Source organism: Protopterus annectens, chromosome 4.part1, assembly GCF_019279795.1.
Source record: "Protopterus annectens isolate FY-2018-M chromosome 4.part1, PAN1.0, whole genome shotgun sequence".
Lineage (NCBI taxonomy): Eukaryota > Metazoa > Chordata > Ceratodontiformes > Protopteridae > Protopterus > Protopterus annectens.
Window position 1 is genome coordinate 958566913 of NC_056734.1, and position 21785 is coordinate 958588697.

General features: G+C 34.6%; 1 protein-coding gene across 1 annotated transcript in view; it reads right to left on the bottom strand.

Annotated features, from left to right (window-relative positions):
* PRSS56 (serine protease 56) overlaps positions 1 to 21785 on the bottom strand; it is a 2212799-nt gene that overhangs the window by 1636385 nt on the left and 554629 nt on the right. The window contains exon 3 of the mRNA XM_044070672.1: positions 10431 to 10490. Within this exon, the coding sequence (XP_043926607.1) occupies positions 10431 to 10490 (60 nt within the window). The remainder of the gene's footprint in view (positions 1 to 10430; positions 10491 to 21785) is intronic.

Below are 21785 nucleotides of genomic sequence, written 5' to 3' on the forward strand. Positions count from 1 at the left end.
AAATTAATCCATGACTTAACATTCCTGTCCCTCAGGGATAAGGACAACATGTAAATGTTCTGCTCATCTCTGGATTACTCATACATAAGATATAAGGGCTTAAAACAACATGGGAATTTATTGCTAGGTTTCTAAAGATCCTCGTGGATCAATATCCTAGTAAGTACCTATGAACCTATAATGTTATTGCAGTCCCAGCTTGTCCTACAGAAGGTGATGGCACTGCCACCTGTGTTCAAGCCTTTGCCTTGAACTTTAAGGCTATGGAACGCTAGATCAAATTATGGCTCATACAAACTGTGTTTACATAAAGCAAGGCAGAAAGATTCATTTCAATGGCACTGAATGATAAACCTTTGAGTACAGCAAAGATGTCTTGAATTAAGTTAGTAGATTACATGCTGGAATAAAAAGGCAGGTGAAGGAAAGCAAGAATGACAAAATGCTGCTTTGTCTACCCTGAGGGGATGACGGGGTGCTTTCATGACCAGTGTTTTCTTTGCCAATACAAGCACAAGTCATAAGCTTCAGTTACCAGTGCATTGATACTACCCATTATTAACACATAAATTTATTCTCGGACACAGCAGATTACAGATACATCTACAAAATCTAATGCAAAATAGTTTGGCTCAACAAAGGGGGTGATAAGCTGTCCTAGTGACATCCAGATAATCTCAGATACTGAAATCAAATTGGATTATACTAACAAAGAACTATGCAAACTAGATTTTTATTTTATTTATTTTACATTTGTTAACCGGGGATGTCTGAATGAGCCGAAAAGGCCCTTTTTCAGCAGTGGCCCGGGGAGAAATGCTCCACATAGAAAAATTACAGATACATTTAGTTATTTAGACATGATCAGTATACACACAAATTACAAAAGACATGTTTTTACAGTGGTATGCAGCACATCAGCAGTTACAGTGGGGAGAACAAACAAAAAAATATTAATTTAAAAGTAAAGGTAATTAATAGATTTGTGGGGTACAGCTGAAATTTGGAACATAGGTAGAATACATACATAGTACACAGGTACAGTACATCCAAACAAAACACAGGGAGGAGACAGAATTAATAATAATGACATGAGAACACTTCAGCAAAAACTTAGAGTACCATTATATCTATTATTTACTAAGTGGTATAAATATGGGGAGATTCCTCAAGATTGGAGACATGCAGTTAGTAAACCTGTCAAGTATATATTCATGATTTGTTAAAATAATGGAAAAGGTAATATTGGATACGTTACTGTCAGAATTGGACTAGAAACCATATATCAGCATGCACATGTTGAAAATGCATCAATTACCACCTGTAACGATGTTCTATAATGATATAACAACAGGTATGAATAGACAATTGTGCTATGATAGATTTCACTTCAGCATTTGATAGGGTCATACACAAAACACTGACCAATAAATTGAACAACTAGGTATTGATATACTCTTGATAAGAAGGATAGGTGCATTGATACAAATAGGACATAGCAAATATCATACAGGAGTTGGAAAGGTGAAATTCTCGGTTACGGTCAGGGTGTACCACATGGCTCTTTTCTAGGCCCATACTTGTTTAGATTGCATCTTTCAGACCTTTTTTATTTGAGGTGTTCTACAGTATGTATGCAGATTACTTCAAGTCAGGCAAACTTATTACAGGTTTTACATATAGGGCATGTCTGCAAAACAACTTGACTAAATTGACCATTTGGGCATAGAAGAATAATGTGTTGATAAATACATCAAAAACTAAGCATATGATATTTTAGGAGACAGAAATTGAAATGTAAATACTTAATACAGCACAAAGGGATTAAAACTGTAGATTCATTTAAGGACCTGGGTATATGGGTAGATCCAGCTTTGATTTTTTTAATCATATCAACCAATTGGTTAATGATATTTTTAGAACTATAGGATGTATAACCAGATTTATAAAGTCTAGGAAATCAGAAATGATGAAGTTATTGTTTGTTAATAACATAAGATCCAAACTTGAGTACAGAATAACAATATGAAAGCCTTATAAGAAAAGCATAAGTAAACTGGAAAGAGTGCAGTGGAAATATACCAAAGGCATCCATCAACAAAAACATTTAAGGTATTATGAAAGACTAAAATATCTGAACTAGATATGTAAGAGGAGATCTTATCTGGATATATAGGACATTTAGAAACAACTACCTCTGAGAATGTTTGCAGTTATCAAAAAGTAGCAGAGAATCATCAGATAACCTATGTAGAAGATTCTATAGAAATGAAAAGTGCACTAATTTGTTCTCTGAGAGAGCAGCTGATGCATGGAATATACTATCAAATTACATTAAAGCAATCACTATTTTTGTACATTGGTATATATATATATATATATATATATATATATATATATATATATATATATATATATATATATATATATATACACATCAGAGTTAGTAAACTGAGTTTTTAGGTCTATATTTAAAAATTTCCATCAGGGAGTGCCAAATATTACTATTTAGTATGGATTTTTCCAGACTTTTACAAGGTCTAGTAGCATACCGTGATGATCTATTAGCCTTTGGACTTGGGCCTAATAGTAAGGAAGGGAATACTTTGGGAGATTTGAATCCCGAGGATATTTGTGCCAGTATGTTCTTGAAGTTGACCAAGAGCATGAAATCCTTGAGGACTAATGTCTGGCATCTGAAGTTATTTAAGGCCTATAAGGTTAGAGGGATTTCTCCCTGTGGGCTCCTGGTCAGGATTCAACCATGGGTCAGTATGATGGATGACATATTATTGGATGAATGGGCTCAGGCCCAACACAAGGCTACAATGATGTTTGTAGAAACTCTTATTCCCTATTATGAAAGGACCATTGACAAATTTTGTGCTGAAGTACAGTCTAGTTATGAGGAGATCAAACAGTTTAAGGGGGAATCTTTTTTCTCCAAATATTTCAATCAGTTAGCCAAAGACTTGTTGGTCCTTGAACAACAACTGAAAAACTGAAATCTACACAAGTTTAATAGAGATGTGATGGATTATGAAAGGGGCAAACCCTTTGGGTGTCAACAGAAAAATGTCGGATTTGCAGATTCGGATATGAAGAAATCAGGGCCAAATAGGAAAAGACCACGATCGATATTAAAAAAGGGCCATAATGGACCCAGTAGCACCTCAGGGGATGAATCTTCTTCAGCCACCGACATTGATTTCACCCCTCTTTCTGAGTGTCCTGTTGCTAAAAGATGCCCCAGCAATGACCCTTTGGGGGGGGGGGCAGACGTAGGAGTGGGAGGAAGCATAGGGAAAATAAACAACTTACAACAATTGTTGGACCTAATAATACCTCATAAAGTTTGGGAAATAATGTACACAGCATTAAAATAAAGCTACTCAACAGAGGACTACATTTTGTGCCTGTCTTTTTTGTTTATGAAAACTCATTGGTGAATGATGTTTTGAATTTCTGTCGACTACTGAATTTAAGACTGTTTTTTTGGGATAATGAAAACGCCCAAAAATCTACTAATTTTCAGTTCCACAGAAGTAATTTTGTTCCAACTGTGGATAAATATGTGGGCATTTTCAAAGATTGAACAATAAGCAATGCAACAGTTGATGGCCCGACAAGATCTAGTTATATTACCAGCTGACAAGAGAGGAGTAATTGTAATTATGGATTGGGATAAATAGTTGGCGGAGGGGGAGAGACAGTTGGGGGATGGACAATTCTATATGGGCATGCCACTAAATCCTACACTACAGTTCAAGAAAGAAATTGATAATTTTTTGAATTTGGCTTTGGAGGAGGGCATTATTAATAAAAAAAAACTGTCTACCAGCTATCAGTTTCTGACACTCAATCTCAATATCTGTACCTCCTACCCAAAATTCACAAGAATTTGTCCAATCCCCTAGGTAGACCTATAGTCTCTGGACGTGGATCATTGACTGAACCCCTGTCGGCCTATCTGATGAAATATTTACAGCCCCTGTTGCACCTTGTTCGTGCTATAACTCAGGACACTACCAATTTTCTACAAATCATCGATAACATGCAATTAGAGCCTGAATGGCTAATGTGCACTTTGGATGTGTCCTCATTATATACCAGTATTCCACACTGGGCTGGGCTTGAGGCATTGCAATTTTGGTTGGATTAGGCTAATATTTATCCCCCTGGATTCAATACATTTTTGTATGTTTAACCGAACACGTATTGACCAAAAATGTGTTTCACTTTTTTGGTAAATGTTTTTGGCAAGTTAAGGGTATGGCTATGAGGCATCTTTTGCCCCCATTTATGCAGATATGTTCATGGGCTATATTGAACATCAGCTTATTTATGATGATTCACATAATCTATTTCTTGGAGAAATTGACATCTGGTGGCACTACTTGGATGATTGCTGGATGGTGTGGAGGGGGGACTTGTTTTTTCTGCAGGAATTTGTTGAATACCTCAACCAGAACAAATGGGGTATACAATTTACTTTGAATTTCAACAAAGAATCCATTACTTTTTTAGATGTGATGCTTATTAGGAATCCTGATCATACCCTTAAAACTGAGTTTTTTCGAAAATATCCTCAGTACAATGCATTACTACATGCTGGTAGTCATCACCCCACCCCCACATCATCCGCAATATACCCGTCACAATTTTTGAGGATATGCCACATTTGTTCCACACAGGAGACTTATGCCCGGTTTGAATAGGATCTGTATGACCAGTTTATCCAGAGGAGATACAAAGACAACAACATCTGTCAGGTTAGGGATCAGGTTAGACAACAATCCAGAGTGGATCTGTTATAGTATAAAAAGTCTGATGTCGACAGGGATGAACAACAGCCCATATGATTAGTAACCACCTTTGGTAGAAATTTCCAGACATTTAAGCGGGTTATTAATCAACATTGGGATATCTTAAAGGCCAATGGCAAGCTTAATGATATTCTGTCTTCCACTTGTTCATTTTCTTTCCGCAGGGGGCCTACATTAGGTTCCCGTTTTAGTCATTATAAACGTAAGGTTCTGCCCACACTTCAACAGTTTACTATATCTGGAAATAGGGTTAATGGATGTGTTCCTTGTGGACATTGTTCCGCATGGCCCCACATATTTAAAACTAAAACATTCACCAGTTCTAACACCCCCAAGGTCTATGACATTTTATGTTTTGGAAATTGCAGCAGTGAATGGATTGTGTATTTGGTTACCTGTTCCTGTTCGGCGTTTTATGTTGGACAAACGTCTAGAACACTGAGGCTTCAAATTTCCGAACACCTCAGTGAGATCAGCAACAGGAGAGCTACTAATGCTTTGTTTAAGCACACCTTGACCCACAAGACAGCTAGATTTACATTTACTGTGATTGATAAGGTCCAGGGTTCTAATTTTTCTAAAGCTGGGTGGCACACCATACTAAACAATAAGGAATCAGGTTGGATTATCAGGCTAGGGGGTTTGTTTAAACCCGGTCTGAATGAATTGTCATAATGGTATATCCAATCAATAATTTTTTTGAATGCTAATGATGTTATGTATTTAAGAACTAGGTATTTTTATTGTGTTAATGCACTGAGGAAGACTGATGCCAAAACCGGTTTGCTTTTTGTTTTTCATACTACTTAAATAAATAGGTTCAAGTTCTTTACCCATTAGGCTGGACCTTTTTTGAGTTTTACTTACTGCCTGGGTTGGTTTGGTCCGTGCACATCCGTACGTGCGGGTGTATGTGTTTGGTCCTTTTTAAGCCTAGCCATGCTTCCCAAATCTCTGACAAGTTCTGGCACCCTTGATAAGTGCAAGCAGGGCCTTGAGAGATGAAGCAATTACAAGTAGGGGCCTGGGAGATGAACCATTTACAGGATGCCTGTGTCCATTAGAGGCATAAGTGCCAAACCAGGGATGGATTTCCTGTTCTCCATGCAACTTTCCAAGTTACTCTTGAATTTGGTTAAGGAGGAACTCTGCTTCACATGGATGGAATGCTTGTTCCAGAGAAGGGGTGGTCTTTGTGATACATAAATGTCTCTCCAGCAGGCTCTATTTATACCACAGGCAAGTAAGTTTTTAGAATGACTAATTCTGGCACTGTTTTTTTACCAGATATGCAGGAGGTCCATCAGGTTTGGGTTTGGCAATGTCTTGCATGCCAGGTATAGATTTCCTCTCAAAAGCCTATAGGAGACAGAATACAGGAATACGGCCTTGAGGCGGTCTGCATAGGACATGTTCTTATGCCCTGTACTCTTTGAGTGAGGAACCTCTGTGGAGATTCCAGTTGTTGGATATGCCTGGTTAGGTACATATCAAAGAGGGCATTGTACTCAATGACATATCATATTAATGCTGAATACAGCTTCACAATGACCTCCTTGGAACTAGATGTAATATCTTTGTTTATAAGTTGCACAACATAGAATGATTTCCTCACTATTGTAGACACTTGATGATTGAAGGCTAGATTACTGCTTATGTATATCCCCAAGTTCCTCTCTATTGGCTTGACTCATAGGGGTATGTTGTCAATACGATAGTTAACAGGTGTGGATGACTTCCAGAAAGATGCTATTGTGCATTTCTTAGCATTTAGTTTTAGTCCATGGCCCTGATGCAAGTTATTTGTCTGTGTCAGCCCTTCCTGGAGAACATTAGTGTCAGTGCAGGATTCTATGACTGCTCCTAATTTGCAATCATTTGCAAATCTAATCAGCCAGAGGCCATTGACATTGGCCTTGACTTTAGAGAAGTAAATGGCAAAAAAGGAGAGGTCCGAGGACTGATCCCTGAGGAGCCTCCATGTGACTAGCTTCTTTGCAGAGGTGGAATCCCCAATATTAACTTCCTAGGTCTTGTCTATGAGTCAGCTGGCTATCCACTTCTGGGCATAAGGGTTTATACCTAATCTCCTGAGTTTGTCAACAATGCCCATGTGGGGTATTGTGTCAAATCCCTTGACTATGTCAAGATAGGAAATGTGAACAATTTTGTCCTCATCCATTGTATTGGTGACCTTCTCAAAGAAGTCCACCAGGTTGAATAGGCATAACCTGGCCTTGACAAAACCAAATTGGGTCCAGTGATTGGAGGTTTTCTGTGTTATTATTGATCTTTTGCATGATAATTCTATCCATGGCTTTCCATATGAAACTAGTGAGACTTATGGATCTGTAGTTTCCATAGCCTGTAGATGGATCACCTGTGCAGAGGGATGACTGTTGCTGTTCTCCATTCATGAGGCACAAAGCCTGTTTGGAGGCTACAATTAAGTAGCAATACCAGACGGCCTGATAGGTCATGTTTCATGCCATTTAGAAGGTATCCTGGGATACTGTCTGGGCCCATTGATGCAGCATTCTTTGGCCTTAGAGACAGCATTGAGGACCTGTTTCCTAGTGATAGTAGGGGGAGTCTGATATTATTTCCTGAGAGAAGGTTGAGGGGGAAATTGAGGTAAACTTAGAGCTGAATTTGTCTGACAGTAGGTTTGCTATGTGTTTTGGCACAGTACAGATGGCTCCATTAACAATGAACTCTGGACACGATTCTGTACTGACTTGAGGTTGTAGAAATAGCTAAAGAATGCCTTGTGGTAGTACTTGGTCTGGGAGTCCAAATTTAATTAAAGTTTAGCTTTGGTAGTATTTTATTTTTCCTCTTAGAAGTTTGTTTAGTTTGATTAGAGTGCTTTTATCCTGCTGGGTGCTATGTCTTCTAATGTTTGCCATGATTTTCTTCCTTCTGTTATACAGCCTATCGATGTTGTGATTCTAGCAGGGTGGCTTGTTTTTTTGAGTTTGTTTTGTATTTCTTCCTGGTAGGTATAGCTGCTTCTATGCAGCTATTAACATGCTTGAATAGGATTTGTATGAATGGTCTGACATAGGCAGCAGTGTTTTCAGGGAACTGGAAAGCTTGCCAGGTTATCACTTAAAAGTAAGACGTTTGCCTTAGAGTAGTTCCTGAGCATAGGCAGTATACATACGATGATGTGAGTGTAACCTGTGATGGACAAGCTATGATCCAGAACAGACTTCCTGCCTTTATTGCAATAGTTTCCATAAGCTGAAACTGATTTGCATAAAGGATGCTACTCTGAATTAAACAAATGGGAAAAGAGAATTAATGACGTAAATGAATTAAGTGAGACAGGGCAGGAGACAAAATCATCAGGAGTCTACAGGGATATTAGGTTACAGTAAGCAATTCTGCCTGTAAGGTTCTCCACAATAGTCCTGAGATTATGAAAGGTTATTCAGTGCAGTAACATGCTATTACCTGAAAGTGAACCTTATTAAAAAGTTCAGAGTAGTCACAAAACCCAGCTAAAATGTGGCAGTTAGTAAAGGATTAATTCTATGAGCTGTTAACAAAATGCTTTTTGTAATCCAGGGTTAGATTCTCTCAGCCTCCATTTGCCTACTGTATAACCCGATAGGGATATTGAGAAACTGGGTCAGGCTCCTCAGTGGTCTAATGGACCACATGACTAGTTAGAAATCTACTTCATGCCAGATTCCGTACTGATTACATATTTATTAACCACTGTTTATAGTGCAAGTCTATCCTATATTCTTCTTGACCTTAGCAAATCTGGCTAGTTGTGCTGGGGCTACAGTAATATGATCAAAACATTATGCTATGTTCACTTCATCACCTCATTCTTTGGTGGGGGGGGGGATCATCCATGACACCCACTTCAAATCTGGCTCTTTTTCAGTGGAAAGAACTTGCCACATAGTATCATAGCCCTGAATCAGCATGAGTGTTATGGTGACATCCTGTATATGGAGGGCAGAAAATGGTTAGTGTAGTTTAGTTCCACCCATAGTCAAGCCAAGCCTCAACAGCTGGGGAACACCACATTTAGAGAGTACTGCTAGCACCACTTTTATTGCTAGTATTAACTGAAGTATATCAAGAAATCATCTATGCAGTGACTGCTCAATGCATTCATTAGCCCTCCAACTTGAGTTGACTTGTTTGATCTTTTTAAAGAACCAGCATTCAAGGATAGCAGAGGAACCGCAAGAAACAGGAATCCTGACTGGCTTAATCCTCTGTTATTTATGGCAGTCTAATGCTGACTGGGACTGAAAGCACTCCAAATGACATTTACATTACACAATGTATTTCATTTTTAAAGAATTCTTAGGACTCATTTTAAAATATCACCAGGTTTGTCAGGAGAGCTGGGATGGGGCAATCAGTATGGTATACACATATTTTTAGAGGTCCAGCAGTGTAAACCTACTGCCAACCAGGTACTGAAGAGAATGCAGATATCAGAATATATAAACTTTGTGGAAAGCCATAGATTCTGCAGTGTATGATGGATAAATAACATTATAGCACTACTAAAGCACTCACCAGGCCCAGTATTATGAAACTGCTGCAAACAAGTGGAATAATCAGAGGAGAAGATCAGACAAATCTGACCTATGGAAGAGGGGCAGAGCAGTACAGCATGTACACCAAAGCAGAGAGGGGCAGAGCAGTACTGCATGTACGCCAAAGCAGAGAGGGGCAGAGCAGTACAGCATGTACACCAAAGCAGAGAGGGGCAGAGCAGTACTGCATGTACACCAAAGCAGAGAGGGGCAGAGCAGTACAGCATGTACACCAAAGCAGAGAGGGGCAGAGCAGTACTGCATGTACGCCAAAGCAGAGAGGGACAGAGCAGTACAGCATGTACACCAAAGAAGAGAGGGGCAGAGCAGTACTGCATGTTCACCAAAGCAGAGAGGGGCAGAGCAGTACTGCATGTACGCCAAAGCAGATGGACTTTTCTAAGTGACAAAGTTCTTTATGGCCAAGTTTGCCAAGTTGAGTGCTGGCGGTTTTGTGTGTATAGACAAAACCTCAATAAGAAAGCCAGATACATACATGAAGAAATAAAAACACAGTTATTTTTAAATCAAGAGTTGAGGGCTTTTATGAAGAAGATACATTTGGTTAACTGAGTTGGTAAACTAATACAGAATAATATCATTTGATCACTGGATAATGACATTGAAAATAGAAGAGTCTGGCTTTGTGACTTTTATAAGCACAGCAGCTAGGCTCAGTAAGATATGTTTCTCTGAGATGACCACAAAACTCAGCTTGACAACTTACAGAAGAAGAAAAATAAATATTTATAAATCAATAATTATAAGAAATTTATTCCACACTGAATTCCTATGGACAGTGGTTGAGCTATAATGGAATTATCAACACTGACCTACTCACTCGTTTGCTTCTTTCATTATTTAGTTTCAAACAATGGCTGTGCCCACTTTCACTTACTATTTGTTTATTAGAAAGGATTATGTGGTTTTCAAAATGTCTGGAATAATTGCTTATACTTTTAATTACTACTATATGGAAAAATCAGTGAAACAGCAATTGCTCTGCCGTTGCATTTCTGTCGCAAATTATTACCTGCATTTGTTGTGCCAGATGCCGTGTTTGGGTGGTTCATATTGTTGCTGCCATCAGACTCTGAAACAAAAATACAGACTATTAACAGCATACTTCAGTGCTCATTAAACCTGTTGAAACCAAATCACTGACTCCAGCAGGCCCTAATTTTCCAAGATTTACTTAGTTATCTCTAACTGAATGTTTTGTGCATTTATGGATAATTGGATCACTGGAAAACTAATAAAGTTAATTTATTATCTGTTGATTATATTACTATTTTCATTACAATAGCTACTCACTTCAGCTCATTTTCAAATACATTTCATAATAATATAAACCTGTGTTCCACATTAAACACCAATAAGGTGTTAAAAGAGTGACTACCATGAACATGGTTTGTTGTGAGAGCACAGCAAATGGTCACTCTAGTGTGAAGTTGAATCACTCATGTACCAAGTTGGTTTTCCATTTAGCAGCAATGCCCTCAATCGGTGCTCCTGAAGCAAACTCCAGCATTCACAAACAATGCTGCTTCTTCTATACTGCACCTCATTCATATGCGACTGTAAAATTCAAACACCTCTAATAATAAGCCAAACAATTTCAGCACATAATGTCTTGTGTATTACATACTCCTTAGGTAAGAAGAAAACATCATTCTCTTGATTTTATTACAGCAGTTATTCTAATGTAGTAAATAAATTCAAGTGGGACTGAAAAGTACATCAAATAATAACTAAAATACTTTAAATACATCACTTTCAGGGGTGATATATACCCCTTACAAGTATTAGGAAGAAAACATACATATTTAGGTGGTCTTACTGTAGAAATTACTTTCTAACAGAATAAAAGCTCATTGTTCTATTTATTTTAATTGCAAACACTGTCCAGTCTTGTAAACAAGTGTGTAAAGCATCATTCTCCCTAAGATTTCAAAATTGTGGTGTATTTGCTTTAAAGGAACCTGCAGTTGTTTTTTTTTTTTGTTAGTTAGGACCAGAATTAAAGAATGTACTCCCAACTTCAATTAGAAGTGCCAGGCAGTTTACCCTTCCCCCCACACACCCTTCAGTATGAAATTTAATCTAAAGAAGAGACAAGGTGTACATGCCTTAAGGACACAGGCACAGTTGCTACAGAAAGTACAGTTGCGTAGGTCCTACTTACCTTTAACAGTAAATATTTCTAGAACACTCTGCTTTACTGGCATTCGGGTAGTACTGCCTTGCTACCCTTACCGGCAGTCTACTAAAGCTCAGAGTCCCTTCCACTGACTGTGGGTGAATCACCTGGCAGTATAGGGACTGCCTTGCATACTCACAGAAAGGACTCTTTCAGTTTTCTAGGGTCCAGCAGGAAGAGAGGATGCAAACACAGGCTTTGCTAACACCTACTGTTTTGAACCAAAAAGCACAAAATCACACACACACACACACACACACACACACACACACACACACACACACACACACACACACACACACACACACACAAACAAAACAATACAGGCCATGGAGCATCACTCAGTGACAACCCAAACACCAAACTATGTACATCCAAAAAGGGGATGGTGGGTTGGTACTGCCAGTAAGTACAGGCATCTACTGTTACAGGTATGTAAGACTTAAGCAAATATATTATATTCAACTAACACACTGCCTTTCTGGCATTCAGATAGATTCCCAAAGCTTACCCAACCTGGGAGGAGAAAGGATAAGGTTCTATGAGCACCTAGAGAATGATCCTAGCAAAGCCTGCTGTGTATCTAAAAAATGCATACAGTTTGTAGTGCTTCATAAAGGTAAGGACAGATGACCAAATTGCTGCCTCTGCAATACTTCTAGAGTCCATTCCTTTCCAATATGCCACTGAACAGGAAAATGTCCAGGTAGAATCCACCTTTACCTTGGCTGGATCCACCTTGCAATGGTGGGTGTAACAAAAACAAAAGCCAGAGGACAACAAATATACAATGGTTTATGTACAGACAGGCTGATCCTTCCTTGCCCCTGTCTAGGAAATAAAAAGCCTTTCAGCCTTCCTGAAAGGTTTTGTTCTGTCATGGTAGTACCTGAGTTGTCAGTGCACATCCAAGGTATGATGTATCCTCTCTACCATATTCTTAGGTTCTGAGAAGAAATGGGCAGTTTGACAAACTGACTGATAGTGAAATCTGAGACCATGTTTGGCATTAAAGAAGGGTTAGTGCGTAACACAAGCCTATCCGTATGGAAAATAGGGTAAGGTTATCCCACAATGACAGCTTGCAGCTCAGAGACTCCTTGCAGATGTAAGAACAGTAAGGCAAAACAATATTCCACATTAAGAACTTCAGATCAGCCTAAGCAGCAGGTTCAAAAGGTTATAAGGTCAGTTTTTCCAGGACATAGTTGAGATCCCATGAAGGAAGAATTTTGGGGGGGGGGCTCATATGCAATACTCCTTTCATGAACAGTTTTACCAAAAGAGAAGAAAGATGAGGTTCCATTGGCAGACAAGCAAAGATGGCCATTAAATGTATCTTAATGGACACATACAATAAGCTACCCTCACACAAATATTTCAAGACCAGAGGTATTTTAACCTTGAGGGACTTTCTAGTCCCATTTAGGCTCCACTTAGAAAACCTCATCCAATTGTAAAAATAAGATTTTCTTTCATCAGGTTTTCTGGCTTCCTTTAACACCTGCATCACATCCTCAAGAAACAAGTACCTAAATGGAGTCAAGATTGAATCATCCAGGCTGTCAGTTGTAGTTGCTCCAAAATGGGGTGCACCAGAAGCCCCTGAGACTTTGTGATCAAATCCAAAGTATGAGGAAGTATGTGTTAATTGTCCTTGACCAATACCATTAGAAGGGAGAACCAAGACTGCCTGGGGCAGTAAGGGGTCACCAGCGTGACTAGTTCTTTCTGAATCTTCAGAAATACCTTGTTAATGGGGGGGGGAGCCTAATGGCTAACTGAGAGCAGCTTGATTTTGAGCTCTTCATACTCATACTAGAAAATACAGGAAAAACTAAATATATTTAAAAAATTTTTGGGTAAATATCGAAGATGAAGTAATTTATAACAAAACTACCAATTTTGAAGAAAAAATTCTGAAATTTTCCTGTCATATACTACAGAGGACATTCCAAACTGTTTGAAGATGAGTAACTCCAAGAATTCACACTCAGACTCTATTATAAAAAAAGAGATGCAACAGATATCTGCTACTTTGCTGGACTTATCGCTAAAAATGGACAGATTTACTGAAAATCTAGAAAGTCTTAAAGATAACTGCCAAAAACAAACAGAAGTTTTTAAAGAAATCTTACAACAGCAACAAATAAAAATATCAGACATTGAGACTTCCTTAAGTGATGTTGATGGGAGGTTAAAAGAAAGTGAACTACATACTCAATTTCTGCTACAACAGAACACTTGGTTAATAAATAAAGTTGATGATATAGAGAATAGAGAAAGAAGGACAAACATAAGGATTTTTGGTCTTCCAGAGAAATCTGAAGGTGATGACATTATCTCATTCTTGAACTCTTGGTTTCCTGAAGTTCTCGGACTAAAAGAAGGCTTATCCTATGGGATAGAGAGGGCACACAGAGCTATCGGTAAGCCACTTTCTATTTCTTCTAAATCAGCTCCAAGATCCATAGTAGTTAAATTTCTTTCTTTTATGGATAAAGAGCTTATACTGAGATCTGCATGGAGGAAAAGTCCTGTTATGTATAAACAGTCATTATTAAGATTTGATAATGACTATTCAACAAGAGTTCTGGATATAAGGAAGAAAACATGGCCATTAGTAAAACTTTTAAAACAACATAAAATCAAAGCGCAGCTCTCTTATCCAGCCAAAATAAGAATCCAATATAACAATGACATGAGAACATTCAACAGCATAGAGGAAGCCACATCTTTCATAAAGAATAATAACATAATTCCACTACCTGAAGAAATGGACTGGTTAAATTCATCTTCTTTAAAAAGGGCTCCAGGAAAAATATCTGGTTGGAGGCAAGACAAAAAAGAAACAAAAGACTGACAAAGAACTCTGATGATACTATTTCTCTCAAAGTATCAACTAAGGTATGATTATAATATATTAAAACTAAACTCTTTAATACACTAGTATAAAGCAGTTCTTTTTCTTTTTCTTTTCTTACTTAATTGTTTAGTTTAATATAATACTTAAATGTTAGTACTAATTAATAACTTATTAAAGCCCTGAAGTATATACTTATTCTCTATTTACTTATTCTCTAAATACTTATTCTCTAAATATTTGAAAACAATAACCAATGAAGTCTACTAGACATTCTTTTTATTTTGTCACTAAGCTTTTAATATAAACTGCCCTTTTAAATGGTTTTCTCTATACAACTACTCAGTTGATAAATTAAGGCACTTTCAATGCCTGAATAAATATTATCATTTTTAGTAATCACATTTATGTTATTTTAAAGTGTACATTCAAAATTAATTGATTTATTTTGATGTAGAGAATTGTGATAAAAATGTTATACAATAGAATCACTCATGAACATTTTAGATGTATTCAGTATATTACTGTATTATTTGAAAGTAAAAAAACATCCACGAGCCTTCTGCTCAGTTATTTTTAGTTTCCTTATCTAAAAAGTTGTTCACCGCTTCATACATAGCACGTGGCATATTTAACTGTACATAGATGTAATTTAAGTTACTGGCCAGAAGACAGCATATAAATACACACTATTGCAGAGTATTTCTTTTTAACACTGCTGTCTCTTTTCTATACAAGTGTTTGGTTACTAGAATAGTGCAAAATAATAATTTATTTAAAAGTGTACATTCAAAATTCATTGATTTAATTTGATGTTGAGTATTGTGATAAAAATGTTATACAATAGAATCACTCATGAACATTTTAGATGTATTCAGTATATTATTGTATTATTTGAAAGTAAAAAACATCCACGAGCCTTCTGCTCAGTTATTTTTAGTTTCCTTATCTAAAATGTTGTTCACCACTTCACACATAGCACGTGATATATTTAACTGTACATAGATGTAATTTAAGTTACTGGCCAGAAGATGGCGAGTAAATACACACTATCACAGAGTTTTCTTCTTTAACACTGCTGTTTCTTCTCTATACAAGTATTTGGTTACTAGAACAGTGTAAAATAACAATTTCTTCAAAAGTGCACATTCAAAATTCATTGATTTAGTTTGATGTAGAGTATTGTGATAAAAATGTTATACAATAGAATCACTCATGAACATTTTAGATGTATTCAGTATATTACTGTATTATTTGAAAGTAAAAAAAAAAAAAAAACATCCACGAGCCTTCTGCTCAGTTATTTTTAGTTTCCTTATCTAAAAAGTTGTTCACCGCTTCATACATAGCACAAGATATATTTAATTGTACATAGATGTAATTTAAGTTACTGGCCAGAAGATGGCGTGTAAATACACACTATTGCAGAGTTTTCCTCTCTAACACTGCTGTTTCTTCCCTATACAAGTATTTAGTTACCAGAATAGTGCACTATCATTGCCTGAATAAATATTGTTGTTCTTGGTGAATGCTTTTATGTAGCTTAGAGGTACACATTTACAATTTGTTAATTTGAATTAATGTAAAGTATATTAATGAAAATATTATAAAATGGAACCACTTGTGAACATTTTGGGAAGCATCTAGAACATTAAAGTATTATCTGAAGGTGGACAGTATTCATAAGCCTTCTGCTCGGCTTTTTCAGTTTTTTTGCCTGAAAAGTTGTTCACCGTCCACATTCATAAGCACGCGATATATCCTAGCGTGTTTAGATGCAATTTAAGTTACTTATCACAAGATGGCGTGTAAACACGCACTATCACAGAGTTCTTTCCTTAACACCGCTGTTTTGATTACAGTAAAGGAAGCGTTTGCTTCAATTATTCTCACACTTCATATATTCTTTCGTATTTTATTAAAAATTTATGGTTTATTATCAATCTCAGTTAATATCTCATGCAAGTATAGCGTTAGATCTGCTTTGAAGACAACGCTATTATAACAAGAAAGATAGTGAATCATTTAAATACTGTTGTGTCTTAATGGGTGAGTGTCTGGCAAAAGTATAATACATGCGCTCTGTGAACACATCTAACCGACACTGGGTTAGATGAGTTTCTTATAGTTGTTAAGTTGTATAGAAATGGAAGAAGAGGGAAGGAAAAGGGAAGGTGAAGATCCTGAGTGTCAGCTTACTGGGAATTATACTTTCATTTATCTAAAGATTGCTTTATCATACTTGTTATTGTATAAAAGAAGTACTATACGTAAAATGTTTATTATAAATGATTAGTTATGGGACAAGAGTGCTATTGCACCATTATCAAGGTAGATTTTCTTTGCAAGTATAATTCTAATTTTGACCTTTCTCCTTTCTGTTTTATAGTTTTAACATATAAGTTGAGACCCTTTACTAGTTACCAGACATTCACTACATTTGTGATAAGCAGAAGTCAATATTCTGATATGTGTGATCTTTAAATTGAACTTAATAGAGAAAAATCTTATGAATAATAACTTACTAATAACAGAACTACAAAAGATCACATATAAGTAATTTAGGAGTGAAATTTTTTACACACTTTATTAATTTTAGATTGTGGAACTATCAGAGTTATAAAACTGACATTGACTGAAGAATGAGAAAACGCTTTAATGTAAAGCACTATAAATATTGCTTTAATTCTAACTGTTATTGTATTAAATCTTATAAATGAATATTATTGTCTGTAAAGACTTTAATTGGTTTTGATAAAGTGGTTAGCTATATGTCAATTAACTTCACTATGCTGATGTAATATCTTATATAGATCTAAAAATATGTAAAAAAATCTATTTTATTTTAAACAGTATCTATCTATCATACTCACTCTACTTTTTATTATTAATAACAATGTTAAATATCACTAATGACAATTAATGATCTGACATTTGCTAATATATTATTTACAATTGGTAATTTGCAAAAATGTCATAATATTAATGAAAAATGAACATCTAATACATTGTTAAAGTAATTAACAAATGTCTTATTTAAAATTGTTTGCAATTTGAAATAATATCTCATTTTAGAATCTAATTAGTATTGAACAAAACTTCACAGACTAGATATATATGTTATTTACATAATAAGTGTATCTTGTTCTCTGGTTTTAGTTTTCATTTTTTTGAGGAGCTCAATTTAAAGCAACATTTCCTCATTAATGCAACTATTATTATTGAGGGTAAATCTGTTTGAACTTTTAAGTCCAAACAGATTTGAGGTGCTAGACACTTCATGTTTGGGATTTAGAATGGTAAAATCATTAATTGTTTATTCAATTTATGTTAACGCTATGTTTTTCAGCTTTTTCTTTTTTCAGTGGTCCTATTTGAAACTTTTTTTAAGCATAAATTGAAATAAATATATTCATTTCAAAATAACTTTTAAAAGAGAGGATAAATCTAATACTCAAAACACATTGACTTCCAAGGTAAAACAAAATTTCAAGAACAAACAATCCAAAAGTACAAATAAGTACTTAAAAAAATGACAGACACAACTTTATTATCTATAAATATTAATGGTTTAAATAATTCTATAAAAAGGTCAAATTTTCTAAGATATTTGAAATTACAAAAAGCACAAATCATATTTATACAAGAATCTCATTTTAAAAGAGATGATAATTTCAGATGGAAACCTAGTGACTATCTAATTCTTTCTCACTCCCTTTACAAAAAAAAAACAAGAGGAGTTATAATTTTATGGAAAAAAAGGGTAGTTATTCCTCAGATCATTTACAAACACGAAGATAAAGAAGGGTTAATATCAATTGTAATAATAAAATATCAAAATAGAATTTGGACTTTAATAAATATTTACTGGATTCCTGGAATAGGATTGTCTACGGTTAAAAAACACATAGAATTAATTAACAAAGTAAATAAAGGTATGATAATAATGGGGGGAGATTTCAATTGCATTTTAGATAACTCTGAAATAACTAATAAAAGAAAGTTATGTCTCACACCCGTAAGTAAATATTTCAAGAGATGGTTAGAAAGCTTAAATCTAATAGATACATTTAATTTTAAAGATTCTAACTCATTAAGTTATACACATAGCGATTATCGCTTTAATACTAAAACAAGAATAGATAAAATATTGGTCTCCTCTGATTTAAACAGTAGGATAACAAAATTTTCTATTATCCCATGTCCCCTTTCAGACCATAATGCCTTAATTCTTAAACTACAAATTGATTTCAAAAGATTAAACACTATAACTAGAATACCAGCTTACATCCTTAAATTGAAAGAGTTTAAACCTTGGCTAGATTCAGAAATCAAATATTTCTTAGAAACAAATCCTATTAACGATACAAATAATATAATAACTTGGGATACACTCAAGGCTTTTTTGTATGGCAAGATTATAGGATGGTTTAAAAATAAAACAAAGGAATGGGAATCTGAATTGCATAACATACAAAAACGAATAACAGAAATAAATACAAGTTCTTATGATGTAATAGATTCTCAGGAAAAAAAATAAATTATAGATTTAAATAAAAAATACAATGAATTCCTCACTCATAAAACAAATCTAGCTTTGGAAAAACTAAAATTTGCTTCAATGTCAACTTCTCCAAAACACTTACATAATCTAGCAATGAGAATTAAAAAGCAGAACTTAGAAAATAACATCATAAATATAATACATGAAGGAAAAGGGAAAAAAGGTATCTGATGTGAATGATATTCTTGAAGCTTTTAAGTTCTATTATGCTAAGCATTATGGAAATAATGATAATAATATTTTATTTTCAGATCAGAAATTTAATAGTTCCTTAATAAAAAAACTACCTGATCAATTAAAAGTAGAAATGGACAAGCATATCTCCATAAAAGAAATAAAAGATATAATTAAAGTAAGTAAAAACAACAAATCACCAGGAATGGATGGAATAATAATGGAATTATATACAATTTTTCCAAATTCAGCAATTTCTCTACTACATAACATGCTAAATGATATTCAAACTCAAATGATTACTCCACCATCCTGGAAATATTCATTAGTTACCCCTACAAAAAAGATAAAAGTGATCCATCCCAATGTAGTTCATATAGACCTATCTTCCTGCTTAATAATGATTATAAAATCTTTATGTCTATCTTAGTAAATAGAATTAAGAAATCTCTGACTAAAGTCATAAATGAAGACCAAACAGGCTTTATATTTGGAAGACACACATATGACAATATTCAGAGAATTTTAACCATTATAGAAGCTTTGAACAGAGACAATTCAGAAGCTCTTATAATCACATTAGATATAGAGAAAGCATTTGATTCGGTAAACTGGAAGTATCTATTTAAAATTTTGGAACTTTTTGAATTCCCATTAAACTTTATAAATTTAATAAAGAATATATATAAAGACAACCTGGCTTATGTAAAATTAGGCCCATTTACCTCGGAAGCTTTCAAAATAACTAAAGGCTCTAAGCAAGGTTGCCCTATGTCTCCCATCCATGTTGCCCTGGCGATAGAATTATTTGTGTCTGCAATACGAAGTGATCTAAAAATAGAAGGAATTAACTTTTACAATAAATTTAATTCTAAAATCATGTTATTTGCTGATGATATATTGCTGACTTTAAGACCGAATGAAGAGTCCATGCAAGAATTAGAGAAACAAGTAGAAGATTTTTTTTCCATTTCAGGTCTTTGTTTCAATAAATCCAAATCAAAACATATACTTCTAAATAAAATAGATGACATGCATCTGAATAAATATCAAATAATTGGAGAAAAGGTTTATTCACTAGAATATCTAGGAATTCTTATATCTGAGAACATAGATACTACCATGACCTTAAATTATAATAAAATCCAAAATTTAATTCAAAAACTAGTTAATAGCTGGAATAAATTAATGTTAAACTTGGAAGATAGGTTACAGTTAATAAAAATGATATTACTACCACAAATAAACTATATAGCATTAGCAATCCCTATTTTACCAGATAAAAAAGTTATAAAGACAATACAGAAACTTTTAATGGATTTTCTTTGGTATCCAAAAAAGAATAGAATTGCATTCTCACATCATATTAGACCCTGGGACTTGGGAGGAATTAAATTTCCAGACATAGAAACGTATATTAAAGCTTCCATCATTAAACTTATACTAAATTGGGTAAATCCAAATTATTCATCCGTATGGAAAATTTTACATTTAACTTTCTTCTTAAATGAAAACAAAATATTAAAAAATATGGATTTGGAGAATTATAACAACATATTTTGGCATGTTTTATGTCATAGCTTACAAAATAAAACAACAAAGCCCACTAATTTATCATATCTGAATAATATTTATAATCTATTTAGAAAATTTATAATTACAAATCCAGATATAAAATTATGGTTCGATCTCTTAATACCATTTAAAACATCAAAGAATTTTAAAGAAAAAATCCAAGAAAAAATACTCATTAATTGGGAATCCAAAAACTTTATTTACTGGTTTCAATGCTTAAATAAACACAGTACTTTAACCACCCAACAAGTAATAAATGAGTTTAGTATATCTGAAATAGACAGAACAGAACTTCAAAAAATACTACAATATGCAAGTGATTTATGTAGAATTATTAATGGTTCAAGCTTTAATACTATACCTAAGTTAATAAAATATATGCAAGAATTGATTTAAGGAAATCATAATAAGCTAATTTCTATATCTAAATTATACAAAATTTTAATAGTGTATAAAACCAAAATAGGTCAAAATGTTGTGAACATTTTAACAAAGGACTTGACAATAAATCTATCATCTGAAGGTATAAATGACCTTTTGTTGTCAGTTAAGCTAACATCAAACTTCCAGATATGGAAAATCTTCACATGGAAATTTTTACATAGAGCCTTTTATACACCATATAAAATAGCCAAATTTGACCCTGCCCAAAAGCCCACATGCTGGAAATGTACTGTAAACTGTAAGGCAGATTGGATACATATATTTTATGATTGCGTTAAAAAATTCTGGGAAGATATTAATAGATTTCTTCAAGCCATTTATAATGATAAATTTGTTCTAACAAAATCTTTAATTTTTTTGAATGTAGATGACTCAGTAACTATGAGTAAAAGTGATCAATATCTTTTATGGTCTATTCTGGCTGTAGCCAGAAAATGTATAACAAGAAAATGGAAATCCACTGTTCCTCCAAATTATGAAGACTTCATATCTCTATTAATGGAATCTGCACAGAAAGAAATAAAAGTCAAAGAAGAAAGAATTTTTCCCAGACGTTGGACAGACAATC